At 45.1% G+C, this 22,138-nt stretch overlaps 3 protein-coding genes across 12 annotated transcripts in view; 2 read left to right on the top strand and 1 right to left on the bottom strand.

The window, feature by feature from the left end:
* Window positions 1–880: 880 nt before the first annotated feature.
* LOC149359977 (U7 snRNA-associated Sm-like protein LSm10) lies at window positions 881–4,519 on the bottom strand. Its single transcript, XM_089572098.1, has 2 exons — window positions 4,128–4,519; window positions 881–2,185 (listed from the first exon to the last, which is right to left on the bottom strand). The coding sequence occupies exons 1-2, from the start codon at window positions 4,259–4,261 to the stop codon at window positions 1,897–1,899; spliced, it is 423 nt and encodes a 140-aa protein (XP_089428224.1). The 5' UTR covers window positions 4,262–4,519; the 3' UTR covers window positions 881–1,896.
* Window positions 4,520–4,617: 98 nt separating this feature from the next.
* LOC149359976 (solute carrier family 35 member E3-like) lies at window positions 4,618–18,590 on the top strand. Of its 2 annotated transcripts, none has more exons than XM_089572095.1 (6): window positions 4,618–5,256; window positions 7,462–7,572; window positions 9,828–9,989; window positions 13,951–14,033; window positions 15,349–15,514; window positions 18,418–18,590. In XM_089572095.1, the coding sequence occupies exons 1-6, from the start codon at window positions 4,843–4,845 to the stop codon at window positions 18,481–18,483; spliced, it is 1,002 nt and encodes a 333-aa protein (XP_089428221.1). In that variant the 5' UTR covers window positions 4,618–4,842; the 3' UTR covers window positions 18,484–18,590. The 2 variants fall into 2 exon arrangements, with proteins under 2 accessions (XP_089428221.1, XP_089428220.1); XM_089572094.1 differs by having other exon boundaries at window positions 4,623–5,256; window positions 15,349–15,487.
* Window positions 18,591–19,116: 526 nt separating this feature from the next.
* Hcf (Host cell factor) overlaps window positions 19,117–22,138 on the top strand; it is a 65,783-nt gene continuing 62,761 nt past the window's right edge. For 3 of the 9 annotated variants that reach the window (XM_089572080.1, XM_089572082.1, XM_089572085.1), the window contains exon 1: window positions 20,795–20,986. In XM_089572080.1, coding sequence (XP_089428206.1) covers window positions 20,827–20,986 — 160 coding nt within the window. In that variant the 5' untranslated portion in view covers window positions 20,795–20,826. Of the gene's footprint in view, window positions 19,249–20,794; window positions 20,987–21,080; window positions 22,054–22,138 lie in introns of those variants that run through there. The other 6 variants (XM_089572084.1, XM_089572079.1, XM_089572087.1 and 3 more) reach the window with 5 other exon arrangements.

Below are 22,138 nucleotides of genomic sequence, written 5' to 3'. Positions count from 1 at the left end.
AACTACCACATTTATCTGCTGGTAAATGAGAATGTTATCCTGATACACTGCGGTGCACGTAATCCTGCACTGAAAAGCTGCAGACTCAAATGGTGTGCATACTGTTCCGTCTTCACCCCAAAGAAGTAGAAAAAAACATGGTGCTTTGCCTCCATCGCAATACAGCTGCCATAGCTGAGATTCAATCTTGTTATTTTTTTTATGAGGTTTAATGTTCCCAAAGCAACTCAGGCTATGAGGGACACCGTAGTGAAGGGCTCCGGGTAATTTCATCCATCTGGGTTCTTCAACGTGCACCGACATCGCACAGTACACGGGGCTCTAGCATTTCACCTCCATCGAAACATGACTGCCTCGGCTGGGATTAAGCTCGTGTCTTTCGGGTCAGCAGCCAAGCACCATAGCCACTGAGCCACCATGGCAGCCGGATTCCATCTTGTGCTCAGTAGCCAAACATCACAGCCATTCAGCCACTGCTGAAAGTAATCTGCGAGGAATAGTTCCATTCATTGACACATAGTCTCTTTGTTGTATTTATGGCAAAGCTGGCAGTTTTTCATGTTGCCAGAACTAATCCTTGTAACACTCCAAAAGTTGAGTCATGAGGCAGGATTTCAAAATTTTTCTGTAATAAGGGAGTAATCACTCATTAGCATCCACCTATACAAAGGAAAGCTTTTTCCCCAGAAACTTTGTAGTTAAAAGAAATTTTCACCCTGGTTCAAGGCTTTGTAGCTGTATGGCTGCTTTCATTTAATGTTTTCATCTAGAGGCATCCTTTTCATTGAATCAAATTCATCAACATTTGATGCCTGAAGAATTTACCTGACAAATAGGATTTTAAAAACTTTTGACACACAGAAGCCACAGATGTAGAAGGTGCTGTAAGTTTGCAATGTGTTTATTGCCAAATACACCGCTACCAAGGCTTCGGCATATGTGCGTGTGCCAACTTAATGGTGCCAGAAACAGAAGGCTAAATATCGTAGTTTAGAATCAAGAATGTACATATTTCATTCCTTAACAAAAGTGAAGAAGCACCTCCTTGTGCAATTTTCACTATAAAGGATGCACAAGTAACAGCTAACAAAAAAACCAACGGCTCCGCAGGGTCATTTACGAACTCGTAAGGAACAACGCCACTACAAGTCATGACCATCTCTCAAGGATAGTGCAATACGGTCCATTGTTAAAGGAAACATGAGATCGTGTGGTCACTGTGCTTCATCAAGCACTGCCACGAGAGCCAGCAAGAATCGGCAGCAAGATGCATGTGTGCAGTAAACACTGCTGGCTGCTCTTTCTGCGCATGCGCCTGATTCTGCCCACTCTTTGCAGTTTTCAGCGGCAGTGTTTTGCAAAGCACGGAGACCATGCGATCACATGTCCCCTTTAACAAAGGACCATACTGTGCATAAGCAGTGAAAATTTTTCCTACTTTAGCTTGTTATTTCCGAAGCATGTCGAAAGAATCCTGACGCAAATCATGTGAACAGAGAATGGGGTGATCTCCGTACGCTATAATCATGGTCTTGAAAGTGCAACAGCGAGGAGTGTACTACCATGTGACCAGCACTTGCAGTCAATCGCAGGCCAGTGAATGCTTTTGCAGATCACTGCAACAGTCGCATTGCAGGTTAAAAATAACCACATTGTCCACCTCTTGTTCACGCAGGCAAGGTGAAAATCTTTCCCAGCTCAACTGGTTTATGAAACAATTTCCAGTTGGTTCCAGTTGGAACCAACTGGAACCCAGCTGGTTCCGACTGGAACCCAGCTGGTTCCGACTGGAACCAACTGGAAATTGTTCCATAAACCATTTGGGCTGGGAAAGTGACTCTTGGCATGCTGATTTCAGCCGCACTGGAAGGTAGAGGGCTTTGCTAGACGAGAATTTCACTCGTGCCCTTGAGAAGCCTTGGCAGCCTGCTGAAGAAGCCTGTCTTGTTTCTTCTGTCGAATCTTCTCTCGCAGTTGGCGTGTCCGCAACACAGCCGCCGACACATTCTCTTCGGATTCTTGCTCCACCCTGGTGGCCTGCAACTTAAGTGTGGCCACCATGTCGATGTCGTCTGGGATGTGCACATACCGCACTTGGCGCCCTTGCACAAAGAAGCTCGTGTAGGCCTCCTCTTTGCCACCAGGACTGACCACTGTCACATTTCTCAGGTCCATATTCATGTAGCTGCAGGAGAAAAAAAGGTCCTTATTTGTAAAATATTCCCCGGGCCATGAGTGCAACTGCAGTTGCCCTGTTATTTTCATCATCAGCCCAGCAAAGTCCATTGCAGACCACCTCTCTTGTTAATTTCCAATTAACCTGTACTGCACTGGCTACGACCACCCCATCCTCGTAGACTCTGGAATAATTTGCGTAGTAATAGGAGTAAAAGCATGGCTGTAAAAGATGTAACTGCCAACCAGTAGAGTCTCTAGCAAGTGGAGTGCAATGTAATTGAGATTTTGTGAGATCAACTAACGTTTATATGGCACAGAGCTCTTGATCCGTCATCACTTTGCCATGCTTGACATAGCAATTAGTGATTTGGCCTATTTAACCTACCAGCATGCTTGCGGGAAACAGCTTTTTGATTAAAATGCACAAAGCTTGATGCCAACAACTACTAACTTATGAGCGCTGCATAACGTCCCATAGGGAGCAAAAATAAACTCAAATTGACTACTGCTACCCATACATCACTGATTTCCTAATCCGAACATCATCATCACTTTTATCACCCTAACTGTGTCCACTGCAGGAGAAACGCTTGTCCCATATCTCTACAATAAACCCTGTCCTGTGACAACTGTGCCCAACTCATCCCGTAAGCTTTGTAATCTCATCTGTCCAACTGACTTCCTGCAGTCCCATATGCTTGAAGTATCTTGGAATTCTCTCTGTTACCTTAAGACACCATTGGTTACCTTGCATTCACATTACATAGCCTGCTCGTGCCCATTTCTTCTTGATTTCGGTTAGGTTATCATTAACTGATGTTTCTTCCCTGACCGACTCTGCTCTTTCCCTCTCTTAATGTTAAACCTACCATTTCTCTTTCCAAAGCTCGCTGCGCTGTCCTCAATTTAAGTTGAACCCTTTTCATTAGCCTCCACCTTCCAGCCCCATAGGCAAGATACAGCTGTTGTACACTTTACTCTTGAAGGATATTGGTGAACTGCTTTTCATCACCTGAGAGCGCCTGCCAAATGCACTCCACTACATTGTTATTCCCCTAGTTAATTCACTCTTGTGGTCCGGATATGCAGTCACTACTTGTCCTATATGTGGACACATTCTTTTAACACTTTGAATGCTTCACTGTTCATCGTAAACTGCTGTGCATTTTAACACATAACTTTGACACTTTAACACAGAACACACACAAGAACACAACTTTAGACTTCCTCACACTGATTTTTAAAGTTTTGCTTTGCCTAAAGTAATACTAATTTATTTGTTGTGTGCATATACTCCAGCACATAAGACCACATAGACCATGCTTCTACAAGGCTTGAACAGGTCAGCAAGGGGTGACAAAACTATAAGAAACAACAAAAACTACATGAAAGTTTGATAAAAACTGGGACCAACTGTAAAACGTACTCAGAGGGTCAAGGTTCTTTTTGCGTCTTGTAACCTTTTTTTTTTAATTTATGATACGAATTATGAAAACGTTGTTTAATATTATCGGCAGTGAAGGTGCTTGAACTGCCGTGTAGCTTCGTTGCCTTCAGGAAGAGACGACAGTTCGCGCTATCATTTTCGAAACTTCTGTAGGCAAATTGCTAACATTTGTTACTGGCAGAACGGCAATGCTAAGGGACGATGAAAGTTCACCACAGCGATCGAATTACGCGGGACGATCGTCCGCTATCGGTTAATGGTGAAGGGAATGCGTTTTAAGGAAATTTACTAGACAACAGGTTTGCTCTACAGGTTACATGACAGCTGCTGCACGTTCCCTGGCGTTTATGTGACTCCAGTTTTTGTTTTCTTTCCTGCACCTCTTCATTCTCTTTCCCGCTTCTAAAGTGGATGTTATTATACAAAAACGCTCAAAAGAAGCGTCCGTCACTTGACGCTCAGATAAAATGTTGCATGGCAAACGCATGAAAAAATTCCTTACGCATCAACGCTTTCTATGGTGCCCCAAACACTGAGTTCGTTGCGCAGCTCAATCGTCGTTTGGCGACCTTGCAGTGCTTGTAGCATTAGCACGAGCGACTTGGAAATTAATGCACGTTCCCGCGGTGTTGCCATGACAAGGAAGAATACCAAGCCGCGAAACCAACTTGAAGAAAACCATGAGCTTGGTCACACTTCCGTAGTCTGACTGCTTGAAACCATTCTTCGCCTTTTGCCGCTTTTGTCCACACGCTTTTCTCCAGCTTTTGTCCCGCGTTTTTTCAGCAAATGGAGCAGACGACTGCAAACTGATTAAGCAACCTGTAGTTGAGTAGCTGCACAGCTGCAAAAGTTTCACAAATGTTAAACGCAACCGACGCTGAACGCAACTTAAGTACTGCGCTATTTTTTGAGATTTTCTTGTTTAATGAGAACGATTTGGCGAGATAAAAATAAAAAAAGTTACTTTACAATAGAAGTCAGAGCCAATCGTCCCGTAGCCCTTGGCTCGTTTATCTGTCGCTCTGTCAATGCTCTGTCAGCTCTGGCGGCGTTCTGTGTTCCATTGATCTGTAGAACGTCGAGGCGGCGCGGTTGTGTTCTCTCTGTCCATACTCTGTTCTGCAAGCGGGAATGCTTTGAGCAATGACTGTAAGGCGATCGGCGTTCGTTTTTGATGGTTGAAATACGGAAGCGCCGCATCCTTGAGTCCAACGATGTCGCTAGACGGGAAGGATGGTCCGGGAAGAACTCCCAGCAACGGCTTCACGGCGCTATGCTTGTCGTGGAACGTTATCCTTTCGATCCTCATCGTGATCCTGAACAAATGGGTGTATGTGTACGTCAACTTTCCCAACGTTACAATGACTATGTATCACTTCGTGATGACTTTCGTGGGACTGCTCGTATGCCGAGCCTTCAACGTGTTCCAAGTGAAGCACCTTCCACTGCAACAAATGCTGCCACTGGCGATGTCGTTCTGCGGCTTCGTGGTTCTAACCAACCTGTCTCTCGGTCACAACACGGTGGGCACGTACCAAATCATCAAGACGCTCACCATGCCAACCATCATGGTCATCCAGAACTACTGGTACAACAAAACCTTCTCGCTGGGCATCAAACTCACCTTGGTTGGTAGCGAATCTACTGAAAATGTTATTGCGCAAAGACAGGTTGTTTCAGGTACTGCTGGTATTCCGCACAGTTACTGCGTTTGAAGTCTTGCAACTTTTAATGTAGCAGTTATTTGACTTTGAGGACAGAAAAGCGTTGCCGGTTAATGTATACAGTACGTGTGTATTGCGAGCGATGCCGTTTCCTTTATTTGCACACAAGCACCGTAGACGTGCGCGAACCTAAAGCGGTGGGATTGCACCGGACGCTCGGGAAGATGACTCGTCAGCCGCACAATCTGCGAGTAACCGTACTTTGTTTCCTCTACTTTTATTGAAAAATGCAGAGGGCTTAAAGTAATTATTTTCTGCAACTGTAAGCACTGAAATAATATATTTTTCAACTCTGTGTAATCAGGGCTCTCAAGAGTTGGCACTCGCATTCTAGGGGGGCCTTTGAATGCGCCGGGTGAGCAAAACAGTGTACTGCAGCATACTTTTAGTAAACTTAACATGAGCTTACTGAATGCAGTGTGCACTGTGAGGGGCAGTGCTTCCATAAATTCATACCCCCATGACTAGGCTTGATTGTTCGCTGCATTTTGGCACGCTTTTAGCAGATACCGGCGCTTTTCTTCAAAAGTGTACCCATTTTCAAAATAGCCTTGCGAATCATCGACAATTCTCCTTCAGCTCTATGGCATCGCATTGCTACCGCCGTTGAAAATTTTGTCCTGTATGGCTGTGGTGAGTTTTAGTAGACAGCCACGAATTGGCAGTAGGGGATAAGGTTTTGTTCAAATATAATTTGTTGATGACATCCCAGTGAAGCTAGAGCAATACGCAAGCCTGTATCTCGATTTTTGCAAAGGTTACCTGTGAGCAGCTGCTGCGACGGTCCTGGAATCTCGTTTTTTTTTTCTCTCTTGGTCAACAGTTGTGATCAGGGATGTAAAGACTGGACCTGTTTCTGTATTTATATTTAGGGCCCTTCATTTTTGGGCTTTATTTTTTTTCAGGAATTCGGCGGGTAAAAATTGGGCAATATTTTTTTTAGTTGAAATTGGGATACAAATCAAGTTATTCAGCAAAGGTTCCATGATTCGAGCGTTATTGGGTCATATTTTGTAGCAGGCAGGAATTCACTATAAGCGCTCGTTTTCGTGTGGGGTGAAAAATGCTTTATTTTTTGCACACTGTTTTGTGAACAATATGGAAATAGCAGTTGCACTGCAAAGCTTGGACAAAATCAGATATATTTTATCTCATTTATTATAAATATTTTACTCCGCACATTGTCATCTACTGTGCAGTACTTTTGCGCCTGTGAAACATCCACTTTTGTTTGTATGCTGCAACAACATTCATTCTATGTCACTGCGATCATTTTAAATGCAGAAGAGCCTCGCAGCACGATGTCATTAGCATGGGCGCTTGATACATTGATGCCACTGACAAGCCTGGGCAGTTACTGTGCTTTTTGAAGTGAAAAGCTTCACTATGCTAGTCAACACCTCATCCCTCCCTTCCTTGAAGGAAAATCTATCCGCAAGGGACCGAAATCTGTTTTGTGCGGTAAAGCCTATTGTGGCCCCTTCTTCGCACTACTCGAGATTGGGTCAGAAACCCATTTTTCAAGCATTTCACCCCAGATAAGTCACTTACCTGGCCAGGCGAAAGCTTGTACCTATTGTATCAACGGTGAGTATCTAATAGTGCTAAAGATTAAACCCTGCACCTCCCGCATGCAAGGTGGATGCTTACATAAACGGGGCCTAGTGGCCTCCACCAACTCTAGGTGGGTCAGTCGTAGTTAGTAAAGAAAATTAGTTAAATAATTGGTAGAAACTAGGGCATACTGTGAAGCAGCATTTGCTGAGTAGTGCTTCTTAACTGTCTAGACTGTGACAGCTTGTGTTTTAGTATTCGGTTTTTTCTGAGTAGTTTTCTTTATTTCCATAGCAGTGATGCTCAGTTCCTTCCTGTTTGTTGAACATACCCGTCTTGTGTGGGCGGGGATTGTGTCTTAGCTGCGTGCGACACTATTCACCTGTGCTGTTCAAGAGGCTAAGTCGAGGCTGTGCGGTCACAGTTGTGTGTTGAGGGGCTGCAGAGTGTACTTCGACTTGCCTTTTTCGAAAGCTTTCTTGTTTTTTTTTGGTCTTTTTTTATGTGCAGATTTGGTTGCATGTGACATACTGGGCTTGAATGAATGTGTTGCAGATACCACTAACACTGGGCGTGTACCTGAGCACCTACTACGACATCCGGTTCAACCTGTTAGGCACTGGTTATGCACTGGCGGGGGTATTCATAACCTCCCTTTACCAAGTGGTACGTGCTACATTGTCTTATGGCCCTCCCTTCCTTGCTGTGCCTGTGCTGCTCGTGTAACTTTGAATGTCAGAAGTAGCCTCCAGGGTGTGTGGCTGCAGTTGAGGCCCTTTCATTTCTTTGTGAATGGTCTTGTCTAGTTAGCCGCCGTGGTGGCTCAGTGGTTATGGTGCTTGGCTGCTGACCTGAAAGACGCGGGTTCGATCCCGGCCGTGGCGGTCGAATTTTTTTGGAGGCGAAATTCTAGAGGCCAGTGTACTGTGCGATGTCAGTGCACGTTAAAAAACCCCAGGTGGTCGAAATTTCCGGAGCCCTCCACTACGGCGTCTCTCATAGTCTGAGTCGCTTTGGGACGTTAAACCCCATAAAACCAAACGAAACCAAACCAGTCTTGTCTGGTGACAGTTTCCAAGGTTTCAACTTGCCTTGAGCCATGCATGTGCATTACAGGAACGGAGAGAATTGTAGTGTTGTTCATTTTGCAGTAGAGTGAAATTGCTTCACTGCCACTTTGGGCCTCTGAAACTTGCTTTAGAGAATGAGTAACATTCAGTAAGTTTTGAGTTGAAGTTAAGTTTATTCCGCAAGAAAGAAATGTTTCGAAGAGGCCTGGCCGAAAGCTTTTTGAACAGCTTGGACAGCATTGACCGCTTTGGCTCCATGGCTTAAACTTTCTATCCTGGCAAGCCACTTTGGGGATGAAATACAACAAATGGGGGAACTGGGACATTCAAAGTGCAATAGTAGGCTTGCATAATATAGCTGAGGTAAAAGACCCTTTTTGTAATTTTTAAGCTGGTTTCACATCAGTCCTGCAGGACTTTTTAATGGTTGAAACATGGTAAATTAGTGCGAGAAAATACAAGGGAGAACGAAAAGATACTGACGGTACACACGCCAGTGTATGTTTTTTAGTTCTTGTTACCGTGTTTCAGCCAGGTAATCAAAAGCACCTACTAGCCCAACTTTCTTTAATCCTGCTCCTAATGGTGGAACAGCAAATCATGTATTTTATGGAGTGGTACATGTCAGAATAGCTCCTGTGACAACACCATGTGCACGTGGTTGCATGTGTGTTCAGCACCTTGCCCTCGTCATCCTACCAGTAGCCAGTGACGCTATTAGGGTAAAGTGCAACATGAGGAGCCAGGTCAACACTTATGTAAAGTTTGGTAAAGCAGTAACAATTTGTGATTGGTAGTGAGGAATGGGGAGTATTTAAGGAGGGCACCTATCTTGGTCAAGTAATTAGTGTGGATTGTAACCATCAGAAAAGACATCAGAATATGGATAAGAACGGGTGGTGGCACGCACTTGGTGTCGCTCCAAAAGTAACCAGGCTGCATGGTTTGCTACTCAGCCATTAAGTGGAGCCCTTACCGCTTCCCTAATGATAAGAAGACCTTGAAAGGTGAGGACGAGAGTTCTCCTTACTGTACAGAGATTTAGAGATTGAAGGGTGCCGTAAGTGTTTCACTTTGATAACTGAAAAGTAAGCCATACAGCTTAGTTACTTTCGGCAAAAACTCTACATAAGTGATACATTTTGAAAGTACTCAAGAACAGGGTAGGTAGGTCTGGTCGGTTTATGGTCAGAGAAACAGGCAGTAAACAATGCTTTGAACACAGAAAGAAGTGACAAATCACTCTGCATTTGTTAGTCCCTTTCCTCTGTGTGCTGTCCTCAAAGCACCTATTCTGAAGTATGCAGCTTAGAAGTTCACAAAATCTAGAAAGACTAATGTAAAAACTTTGTGTCAGGTTGAAAACAGTGCACCGAGCACTGGAATGGAAAATGGTGGGTGTAATATCAGTAAGAGGTTGAAAATAAAATGGCATGGAAGTTACCAAATGTAAGTTGAGGCTAATATAGGTGAAATTGAAAAGAAGACATTGGCATGACACGTGATATGCAGAAAGTACAACCGGTGGTCTATTTTTAGGCTGTCTGTGTGAATATAAGGGTATGGAAAATTTATGCGCTTGCAGGTCCTATGAAGTCGACAGCTGCCTTTATTCCTCCATGATTGCATGCAGAGACAATGAGCCGGTGGAGTTTGTGCATTGCTGCTCATGATGCTCGTTTGATAAGTGATCTGGTACTGGATAAAGGACATTCAAAACTTGTGTTTGAAGGCAGCATCTTTCAATTCCATCACCTAATAAAATAAAGTAACAGCCGACGAAGGTATAAAACTCTTTTTACCTTGCGAGTACAGCCGTGTCAGCGATGAGCGCGTCCTTTTCTTGTGCAGTGGGTCGGTGAAAAGCAGAAAGAGTTCCAGGTGAACTCCATGCAGCTGCTGTTCTACCAAGCGCCGCTGTCGGCACTGATGTTAATGGTGCTGGTGCCATTGATTGAGCCTCCCTGGGCCCCCGGTGGGTTCCTGTACCAGTCTTGGAGTCGGCTGCACCTGGTATGTTCACTGCTGACAGTGCTTTGCCTTCGTCCAAAGCTTGGCAGCTTTCTCCAGTGATGTTTAATTCAAGCGCTTGTGACTTTCATTCTTTGAAAGGACGCCGAGGACAACTCAGCATAATTATTTTTCTTAGTAAAAATAGCTTTTTTCTGGTTCTCTGCGGCTGTATTGATCTTTCTTTGGCTGCATAAAATGCCTTTATTGCTAAGAAAATTGGATTTAGAAATTGACCTCTTTTTTTTTTCTCTCGCAAATCAATTTGAACCTATGACATCAAGACCCTAAAGAACTCCGTGATCAACCCGCCGTGATGGCTCAGTGGTTACGGCGCTCGGCTGCTGGCCTGAAAGACGCACGTTCGATCCCGGCCTCAGCGGCTGAATTTCGATGGAGGCGGAATTCTAGAGGCCCGTGCACCGTGCGATGTCAGTGCACGTTAAAGAACCCCAGGTGGTTGAAATTTCCAAAGCACTTCACTACGTCCCTCATAGCCTGAGTCACTTTGGGACGTTAAACCCCGATAAACAAACAAACTCCATGATCACTCTTTGAAACTGAATGGCGGTGTAGCATAGCTTCAGAGATCTGTGTAAAAAAAAATTCGCTCTCGACGTCACTGCAGTTTGTTTGCCATTGAGGACATCCTCAGATATCATTTGATTCTGTAACTATTTTTGGTTTGGTTTGGTTTCTGGGGTTTAACGTCCCTACGCGACTCAGGCTAAGAGAGACACCGTAGTGAAGGGCTTCGGAAATTCTGACCGTCTGGGGTTCTTTACCATGCACTGACATCACACGATGCCAGTATTTCACTTGCTGGTCTTTTCTCGCTTATAAAAACTCTGTTTTCAGTTAAAGGAACCTGTTTGTCATTAAAATGCAGCAGTCTATTGGCACAGGTCAACTTCAGTATGTCCTCGCCCAAATTTTTCGGACTGTGTTTTTCCCCTGGAATAATGCGGACGAGATAAGTAAACATGGATCACCACATAGGATTTGTTAGTTCTCAATTAATAATTTGTACTGATTCATCTTTTTTTTCCTCTGTAGTTTCAGTTTCAGTTGCCAGACGATGGTTCTGACATCGCAGGTGAGTATGAGGTCATTTGAGGCATGCGAAAACTGCACTATACGCATACTTTGTCATTTTAATTCATTTAAACTCTTGTGCTAAACTGCTGCAGAAGCCTAAATGACAGCAAGTGGTACTGCAGCAGTTGCGGCAATTTTTGTATGCCTCATATGATCTGGTGCTCACTTGTGATGTCTCAACCATCTTTTGACTGCTGAATCCAAAACCGAGACTACACGGAAGAAAAAATTCAATTATACATCAGGTACTGAGCACAGGCAAAAATACACTATGAAAATTTGCTGCCTGTACTTTTTTATGCGCTAGCGATGAAGTTGATGTTTGTTTGAAAAACTAGTGTAATAGTGTGCAACCACCATGGTCCGCAATTTGAGGACTGGTGTGACCTCAGGGACAAGATATCAGGTGGAAGTAGCATGCAGATCTTCTTGGAATGCCAGTGCAGCAAGTATCTCTGAGGCAATTCAGTTATTTCCTATCCTATCTAATCCTATCCCATCTGGCACCCTTGTAGGATTAAGCGCTGTTGAAAGTCCAATTGCTTGAACCAAAGAAGAAAAAAAAGAATGATGAGAAAAATGAAAAATTGTGTACTGTGTGATGTCAGTGCATGGTAAAGAACCCCAGACGGTCAGAATTTCCGAAGCCCTTCACTACGGTGTCTCTCTTAGCCTGAGTCGCGTAGGGACGTTAAACCCCAGAAACCAAACCAAACCAAAAATAGTTACAGAATCAAATGATATCTGAGGATGTCCTCAATGGCAAAAAAGAAAAACACCAGGAAAGAAATACCAATGTCCAATGTCATAGGAAAGCAACTGTGCTCTGGTGTATCGGTACAATTGAAGAATGAAGAAAGGCTTAGGTCGTGGTGGCTTTTTTTCAGAGTTCCAGGCCAAGCCTGATGTAGCCATGCAGTGCAATGCAGCTCAAAGAGTAGTCTATGGTACTAAATATTGGAGTCATTCACTGCGCCACTGGATTCAAAGTGTGATTAATCTGACAAGAGGTAGGCAGGGTGAGGGTGAAAAACCTCTGTCAAAACTGCAGAAGGTGTAGCGATTTGCTCACTTTTTGATTATTTCAAGCTTATCACTGTCGTTTTTCATGTCCATGTTTGAAAGTATAGCTTCGTGCTGTACTTGGTATGCTATAGGTGCACCAAAGAGGATTCTGAGCTCGTCTTTTTACCACGGGAACTCAACATGCACTCTCTGAGCATTCTTAGAAACTTCGAATTATTGTCCTGTGCGGCTGATTTTCCTATCAAATCGAGTTAAAGGGACACTGAGGAGAAATTGAAGTTGGCTTGTATCGACAGAATACCAGCTCCTGATTACAAAAACGCCACTCATACTGACAACATAGCTCTTGTAATGTAGAAAAGAGCAAGAACCAAAATACAGGTATCGCCGCCACAGGCCAAACTCGCAAGTACAAGCGTGATGAGGTCATAGGACAAAACAGTGTTGCTAGAACGAATGGTTCTAGCAACACCAGGAACCGAGAAGCCATGAATCACTGAGGCAGAGCCAATGCATGCGCAAATCTCCTTGACGTCGCCAGATGGCGCCACGTGCCCGGCAGCTACACACGCTCCTGAAGCATTGGGACAAATCAGCGCCTGTTTTCCGGCGGTAGGCGGGCTCCCGGTATTCCGCTAGCGGTAACAAGGTACACGGTATGCTAAAGGTGTCTATTTGCGAGAACTTCGTTGACGACTTCGAGAACGAGATCCATCGTAACGCTGGCAAAACGCCAGTGCAAACGTAATCGAAGCGACTGTAGCGACGGCCGCAATAGCCGATAGATGCCTTCAACGTGCGGCCGGCGGTAGCTTTCTTTTCGGCTGCTGCTAGGCCGCACTGCTGGCAGCCAGAAATCACGGAGTCTGCGTTACGTCATGCGCATGTCATGTTTCACGTCTCTTAGTCCTGTGTCGTCATAGGCGAATCCCAAGTTTGAATCTGAGCGGCGGGAAAAACTTTTTCAACTTCGAATCCAAATTTCTTAGGAATGAAGGCATCTTTCGCTGCCGGCCAAGTGGCAACAAAGCCATGACATGCCGAACTATCGGATTTTACTATAAAAAAAATATTAATAGTGCTCTCCTCAGTGTCCCTTTAAACGTCTTGGCTTCAGCCTTTTTTTTTTTTTGAACTCATCTCCGTAAAGAGGAGGAGTCGGCCAACGCATGGAGTGCCTTTCAGCCGGCCGCATGGTGGCTCGCCGCTCTGCCATCGGCGGAGTGATATGTAGGGATCGGCGAAAGCCAGGAGTCCACGCATATTTTTATTTCTGCAGGCCTAATTTGCGGGTATGTAGTCTGCGGCTGAAACTGTTTATACACAGAAAGCTAAAAAACAAAACAAAGTAAAAGTGATACCGGAGCCGCCACGCGACTGGCTGTAAAGAATTCGACATGTTGGCTAACTCCTCCTCTTTTCGGAGGCGAGTTAAAAAAAAGCGCAGGAGCCGGGACGTTTAATTCGATTTGATAGGGAAATCAGCCGCTCAGGACAATAGCTCGTAGTTTCTAAGAATGCTCGAAGGGTGTAGATCGAGTTCCCGGGGTAAAAATACGATTTCAGATTCCTCTTTAGTGCACCTTTAAGAATAGGATGCGCCAAAGCTTTGCAGGTTAGTAACTTGGTATTCTTTAGGGGTACACATAGTGTATGCTGTAAGCATTTTTTCAAGTGCGTCAGTGCATAATGATTTGTTGTGTTCAGAGCAGGACGAGTTGTGTGTCAGCAGAAGGGAAGGGAGAACCAAGTGTAGAGAAAAAAGGTTGGAGTTGGGGCATCAACAGTGCTCATGTTTCACAGCTCTCAACCCCGGCTGAAGCGTTGGCTCTTGTTTCAGATGCTGGTGCTTCTGACAGGTGTGGTGGCCTTCTTGGTGAATCTCTCCATCTACTGGATCATAGGCAACACCTCAGCAGTCACGTATCCTTGGCGGTTGTTGCGTTTGTTGGAGCAAACACTTGAGCTCAGCCTGTCTATTCCCAAGTGACATGCGAGAACTTGATTACAACGTAATTGTGCGCTTGGGAACTGGCCTGATTGGCCTTTTTGTATTATGAAGTGAAACCTAAGAATTCAGGTCACGCATGCTTGTTTTTCTTTGAGGGGTGGGGGGTGCCAGGTTTAGTGCACAGAGAAGGGTCACGAAGTGATAATGAGATGTAGCTCTAGTTTTCATAGCGTGAAATAGTTGGCTTCTTAATTTAACATGACTGCATGACACAAAGCACATCAAGACAGAGAACCCAAATGACAGGGGCTGGGATTGGTTGAATCATTCGACCGTGCACAAATTTATGGGAAGCTATTGTCATATGAAAACACACAGGCAGTCTTGCACAATTTTGCAAAGCATGTGGTGTCATGTGATGATGGCTTGCTATAAATTTTTTGTGGTTGAATGAATAAAGACAATTAGCAGCTGGCACTAGTCCTTCTGGTTAAAGGAGTATAGGCACCTAAATTCTGGATGCGTGTTTTGTGGTTTTTAATGGTACATAAGGCATTATGCATGCATCACCATGTGGTATTCTCCTACGACCGCTAAATAATTTATAATCGAATTTCTTTTTCATGCTGTTTCAGTTTCAACAGCCGACCGACGACTGTGACGTCAAAGTGTGATGAGAGGTCACGTGAAGCATGTAAAAAACTGCAATATAATCGCTGCTTCTAAGGTCATTGTCATTCCGGCTCTTAAGAAGTGCCGGCTTCAGCACTGTAGTGAATTAAAACGATAAAGCAATGGTCATATCGACGTTTTTCCATGCCTCACATAATGTATATCCACACTTTGACGTCACAGCCATCGTTCGATTGTTGAAACCAAAACCGAAACAAACAGCATGACAGAAAAATTCAATTACAAATTATTTAGCAGCCATAGGCGAATACCACATGGTGATTCATGTATAGTAGTGTCTTCTGCATCATTGTAGAGAATAAAACATGCCACCAAAATTAGGTGTCTATACTCCTTTAACATTGCTTGTTTGTGTATGTTGCGCAGTGCAGATTCAAGATGAGCAGAGAGCAGTCAGCTTGAATCTGACACTTTGACCAAGTTTCTTGGATAGCATTGGGAGGTGCCAAGAGTGTCACAGTACATTTCGTAAATGGAGAGATGACAGGCATTACAGTATGGTGCTTGAGAGAATCAAAAGCCATGGTATGTTTCTTGGTCCAGTGGCAGACAGCTCGTAGGTTTCCGTTGTGTTCCTTGACCACTTGGCAACAGCTACAACGTGGTGGGCCACATGAAGTTCATGCTGGTGCTCGCAGGCGGCTTCATTGTCTTCCAGGACCCCATTCACTTTGAGCAGGCCATTGGCATCGTGGCCACTGTGGCTGGCGTGCTTTTGTACACATACATAAAGGTGCAGCAAAACGCAAGCCAGAGGCTAGTGGGAACAAAACCTACGATGGCATAGCTATAGTTTTGTATGAGGTGCATTATCAGTTATGTGCTGCCAAATAGTCAATATGATCGCCGCTGCAGTGCCACCATGGATGTGCTTGTAAGCACAGGTTTTTGAGCCTGACAAAAAAATGGGGTTGCTGTCTCCTCCCTGCTGGTGCATGACAAGCTCACTGCAAGTAGGCAATTTGTGGACATCGTGGTTTCAGTTCCCACCTTAAGCATGTAGTCGTTCAGCAGAAGCATTTTGTTCGCAGATATGCTGTTTTTGAAGCTGCTACGTTCAGAAGGGGCTGGCATATGTATCTGTCCTGATTGCATTGCTTGGAGTGCAGTGAAAATTGCCGACTTCTCTTGCTGCACAACCTTTCTTAGAATCTTAAAGGGACTATGCAATGAATTAAAAGTCGCTTGTACTAAATGTTTTCAGTGCTTAGAAATGATGCTAAGAAGCATTCACACCAAGTATGAGTCTTCGGAGCTGAGCCGGCAATTTATTATGAATTTTTAAAAACCGTGTTTTTTAAAATTCGCGGGCCAATTGGTGTTTTTGTAGTGACCGATTTTGAAACTAAAATCGGGAAAATGGATGTCGCTAGTCCCGTGACGTCGGCAGGCCACCACACGTTGTCATTCGCTGGAGCCACGGCAGCCACGACGTCACGGGCACAAAATCATCTGCTCGAGCCGTTGCGCGACCCCCTCGGGCAAGCGCAAGCCAGGGCATTGCCTTCGCGCATATGGTTTCAGTTTACCTCTGCCGCCTCTTTCTTTTGGGGAGTTCAGAAGCCACTCGCAGTGCCTTTGTCGCAGTGACAAGCAAAGAAATCCGACGCGCGCCGCAATCTAGGAAGGCGAAGAGAGACCAGAGAGGTGCTGCCGATGCTGCTGCTGGGGTGCTTGGTGTGACAACCGGAAGTCGCAAACGGACAGTCCCAGAGCTGTTTTCTTTATTTTTTCTGGTGCGCTGCATGTACGAGTTGAGAGGGGAGAGGTGGAGCATAATTTTTAATCGTCTATAACTTCGTTGTTAGTGATGCTGGCTCAAAAATTCTTGTGCTTGGGTGACGAGTGATGGAATGTATATCTCTCGTCTGCTTCACGTAACCTCCATTAATTTATTGCATAGTCCCTTTAAAAGTGAGTTTGAAATTCTCAGTGATTGTGGTGAATTGCAGTTAAATTGAAACTTTTGGGAATTGGCAAAGCAAACATGTGAATGACTAGAAGAGGCAAAGACTTGCTCATTCAAAGCTAGCGAGTAGGTAGCTGGTTTCTTCTAGCCTGCATGCTTGGCGAATTCACTTTTGCATCAAGCGTTCTTTGGTATGACGTGGAATCTGCCTTGTGACCTCAAGCGTGCCAGAAGCTTGGAAGAACGCTAACATTATCTTAATTCATAAGAAAGGAGATGTCAAGGACTTGAAGAATTACAGACCGATCAGCTTACTGTCCTTTGCCTAAAAGGTTTTTACTAAGGTAATCGCTAATAGAGCCAGGACAATCTTAGACTTCAATCAACCAAATGATTAGGCAGGCTTTCGTAAAGGATACTTGACAATAGACCATATTCACGCTATCAATCAGGTGATAGAGAAGTGCGCAGAATATAACCAACCCCTGTATATAGCCTTCATTGATTACGAGAAAGCATTTGACTGAGTGGAAACCTCAGCTGTCATGCAGTCATTGCAGATTGAGTGTGTAGAAGAGTTACGTGAAAATATTGGAAGATATCTATAACGATTGCAAAGCTACCATAGTCCTCCATAAAGTCAGCAATAAAATTCCAATAATTAAAGGTGTCAGGCAGGCAGACATGATCTCGCCAATGCTATTCACTGCCTGTTCACAGGAGGTATTCCGGGGCCTTAAATGGCAATAGTTGGGGATAAGAGCTAATGAGGAGTACCTAAGTAATCTTCAAATTGCTGATCACATAGCCTTGCTAAGTCACTCAGGACATGAACTGCAAAGCATAATCAATGAGTTAGACAGGCAGAGCAGAACAGTGGGGCTAAAAATTAACATGCAGAAAAAAGTAACGTTCAGCAGTCTAGCAAGGGAACAGCAGTTTGTAATTGGTGGTGAGGTGCTGGAAGTAGTGAGAGAACATGTCTACTCAAGGATGGTAGTGATCACTGATCCGGATCATGAGAGGGAAATAACTAGAATAAGAATGGGGTGGAGCACATATAGCTCGTCTCAGATCATGAATGCCAGTTTACCAATATTCCTCAAGAGAAAAGTATACAACAGCTGTATCTTACCGGTACTTACCTATGGGGCAGGAACATGGAGGCTAACAAAGAGGGTTCAGTTTAAGTTAAGGACTATGCAGCGAGCTATGGAAAGCAAGACGGTAGGTGTAACGTTATAAGGTCGGAAGAGAGTGGAGTGAGTGAGGGAACAAACGCGGGTTAATGACATCTTAGTCGAAATCAGGAGGATGAAATGGGCTTGGGCAGAGCATGTAATGCGAAGGCAAGATAACTGCTGTTCCTTAAAGGTAATGGAGTGGATTCCAAGAGAAGGCAAGCATAGCAGGGGGCGGCCGAAAGTTAGATGGGCGGATGAGATTAAGAAGTTTGCGGGGATACGGTGGCCGCAACTGGCAAAGGATAGGGTTAATTGGAGAGACTTGGGAGAGGCCTTTGCCCAGCAGTGGGCATAGTCAGGCTGATGACGATGATGATGGAATCTGCCTAATGCAGAATTCTAAGGAAGGGTTAGAAGTAGAATGCCAAATTCTAGCTTAGCCTCGTGACCTTGGACATCAGTGCACCTTTGAAAGTGTGCAAAATAGTGAGTGTCTGTTGGGTCTACTTTGCTGTATCTCCTCATTTATGCAAGCTCTTGTGTCCTCTGTTTTTGCTTGTTATTGCACAGCTGAAGGAGGTCCACGAGGCTTCGTCCCCTGCCTTTGCCCAAGCCAAGCTGGTCATCAAAAGCTAGTCAAAAAGTATGCTTTGCCTTGCAGGTGGGCCTCACTTGTAAAAAATGCCATGCAGTTCGATACACACGTGCCATTCAGTTTTGTAATAAACACTGTCTTTACCACACTGATGTAGTCTGTTTGCTTTTCAGGTTTTGTGCTAATATACTGTCGCAAATATTATACCAAAATATATAGAAATAGCTCTAGTAGTAATAATGCAGTGTTGGGCCACTCCAAGGAAGCTGAATTATGTATATTAACACAGCAGCCTAATGTCTTGTCACAGCACAGGGCCTACCAGGCCGTACGCATGCGCGGGGCCTCCGAAACGCGCGCATGCGCAGTGACGTGGCGCTACATGCGGCGCACTAGGACTAGATTCCTGGTCTGTGGTAGCCATAGCTATTGGGTTAAAAAGCCCGAGCTAACTGATCCTCGCTGATCTTCCATCAGAAAAAGCATTTTTGGGGGGTGCATCTCGGCTCTACTCGAGTCAAGTCCGATCGCCTGTTGAAGTAGGACCGTTCTGGTTTGGTTTTGGTTTTATGGGGTTTAACGTCCCAAAGCGACTAAGGCTATGAGAGACGCCGTAGTGGAGGGCTCCGGAAATTTCGACCACCTGTGGTTCTTTAACGTGCACTGACATCGCACAGTACACGGGCCTCTAGAATTTCTCCTCCAAAGAAATTCAACCGCCGCGGCCGGGATCAAACCCGCGTCTTTCGGGTCAGCAGCCGAGCACCATAACCACTGAGCCACCGCGGCGGCGCTGGACCGTTCTGGTAAACGTTTTCTTTCGTAGCAAAACTAACAGCGCGCGTGCGCGTTTATCAAGCGGTAGTGATAGTAAGCATGCCTATGTTGTATTTTATTTGACACATATACCATAACATGGCATACAATACTCTGTACATTTTTTTTTTTTTTTCTGCTGGAAAGGGAAGGCAACGAGCGCGAGCCTTCGGCTTCCTGGTTGGCTCGTGAGCGCCTCTGAAGAGCGCGCTGGTGGAGGTGTTTCGCGCTAGTAGCTTTTTCGTCGTTATCAAGAGGTGTCTCTGATTATAGTACAGCAGAGGCATGCTATGCAATAGAACGCTCGATCACGGCACTTCAGGCAAATCGCCAAATGTGCGTCTAGTTGAACAGTCGACTTTGAAGTGCACAGGTTATAGTGTTTCTTGTTTCTTACTATGTAAGTGAACATTGTGGCTCATTCTGTCGTGCTGAAAGATAGCTAAGAAGGAACCTGGTGTGTAACTCAGGGAAAAGCCGCATTTAATCATGTTCTAGCGTGCGACGTTCATTTTGACAAAGGTGCATGTCAAGTAACCCATGATGTGCGCCAAAACGCTCTGTACATACTCGCACTAACGCAAAAAAAAAAAAAAAAAAACCCTACGTGGCCCCGTCGTACACATAGCCAAAAGCGGCAAGTACAAGACTAACAGTAAGCACAGGTGGCGTCCAGCAGCCTTTATTTTTTTTTTTGCGCGCGCGCGTCTGTGCGGTTCTAGCGGCGATTCAAACGAGTGCGGCTCTTATGCAGCCGAAGTGCATCACATACAGTATTCACATGCGCTTACTTGTTTGGATTTGATCGCTGCATTTCTCATTGCTCCAGGGTTTTGCGGAAGGCGGAACACAACTACATTACAGTAACGAAAAACGTAGCTGTAACATTACGCCCCGCCTTTTTCAGCATTTGGCACATGTAGCGAAAAACGAAAAATGATACAGACGCCGCGTGATTCAAGTACATATCACATGTAGACAATTTCCTTTCCTACCCCAGCACTGCAAAAAAGTTTGTGTTACGAACTGCCTAGTGCTGCTTCGCAGGTGTCAGATACAACCGTGAAGAGCAGCAGTTTGTGGCGGCTCTGCAAAAAGAGTGGGCGTAACGCGCGCCTTTCTACGATAACCTAATATTTCCCGCGAGAGCCCTCTCGTAAAGCACCTAGACTCGGCATGCACACGGAAAGGACGTTAATGCAGTTGCCGCCTGGAGCAGCCAGCAAAATGTTACCTGCGATATTATTATTATTTTTTTTTATTACCCGTCAGCTGTTACCGCCGTTGCTCTGCTACTAGGGTGTGCTGCCGCAGCCGCCCTGCACAGGCGCGCATTTTCATCCTAGCACACTCAGGAGTGGCTAAAAACTTGATGTTGTAACCTTGCAAGGATCGCATGATGAAACGAATATAAATTGCTTCCATTATTAAAAAAGATTTTTCATTTTTTTAATATCTTTAACCTTTGAAGGAAAGTGTTTAAATGCAGCTTTCTGCACTGGTATTGAATGTTGTTTATCATCCGGGCATCTTCGGTTTCTACACAAGCATTGTGGGTATGAATCAAGATGGCGGCACCCATATTGAAGTGGAAGCGGGTTACAAATACAACAGGACCAGCGCCACGACCTCGTCATGGCCACAGAGCTGTTGCTATCAAAGATTTAATGATTGTATTCGGCGGCGGCAACGAAGGGATAGTGGATGAACTTCACGTCTACAACACATGTAAGAACTTTGGCGGGCTCGGCTTCGGCGCTGCTCTCTAACATGGCGCCCTGTATTGTCTATGAGTGCAGGAGTAGGTTCTTTTGAGCTGGAATTTATTCTGCTGTCGCTTATTTTATTGCATGCTGGTCATGGGTGCATGGGCATCTATTTTGCACCTTACGTGACACTTCTTTGCACTCCGGTGACCAATCTGCCGCTGATCATAGCGCGCTCTCGGCGTCTCATCCAATATGGCGGCGCCCTATGAGTGTCATGAGAGAACTTGAACTGCAGTTTTCGTTGTATGCACCGAGCGCAACGCTGTCAGAAGAGCTCGACGGCGGCAGCGATGCGGCGGTCTTTGTTGCTTCACGTTGTCTTTATGATCTGCGCTGAAAAAGATAGTTGCGAGCTTTTTGAGTTCGGCGGTCCTGAGAACTTCTCCCAAGATGGCGTCTGTTTGTAGTATGTTCGCTACCATGGCGGGTACAGTGCGCGCGATAGTTGACGGAAGTCCCGCTTTTCTGGAGTTATTTTCGCAGCGATGGATTTCTTCATAACTTTTCACGTGCTGCTAATGCGGACACTTCCTTTACTAATTATTCGAGCCTCACTGGTTCAATAATTCGCACCGTGGACGTAGACTTGTCTGAATGTTTTCTGTTTTGCGCGAATGCTCACTCCGGTGCAATAGGTTAGGCTTAAGCCGCGTCAGATCGTACGCGGCGCCTCTGCTGGCGCGCTGCCGGATTCTTTGCGGCGCTTTCTTGCGGCAACAGTGTTGCCATTTCGATCCAGCAAGTCCGCGGAAATTTCGGGCTATCGGTAGCCTTAGGCAGAAGGCCTAATTTGAATTTGCGGCATCATAATCTAGCGCAGGAATTAATCTGCAGTAGCCCTGGATCCTAGGCTCGAAATGTTCATAGCTCTTGCGTCATCTGACGCTTTAACCCGTTGGGCGTATCTGACAACGGATGTCGATCGTTGCGTGTAGCGAAAAACGGGGGGCTCACGATGTCAACCTTGAGAAGCTGATCTGAAGCAGAAGACGTGAATATTCAGATCACTGATCCCCGACCCAAACGGTAATAATTTTCAGTGCGCTGTTATCTGCGTTTTGTGGTATTCCTTGCTGCGTTTTGTGGGAATAAAGGTATCATTGCCTCGTTT

This window comes from Amblyomma mixtum, chromosome 2 (assembly GCF_055824585.1).
Source record: "Amblyomma mixtum isolate Tamu chromosome 2, ASM5582458v1, whole genome shotgun sequence".
In the NCBI taxonomy this organism is placed as follows: Eukaryota; Metazoa; Arthropoda; class Arachnida; order Ixodida; family Ixodidae; genus Amblyomma; species Amblyomma mixtum.
Note: the sequence above shows the minus strand (reverse complement) of the source record. Positions and strands in the feature narration are given on the sequence as shown.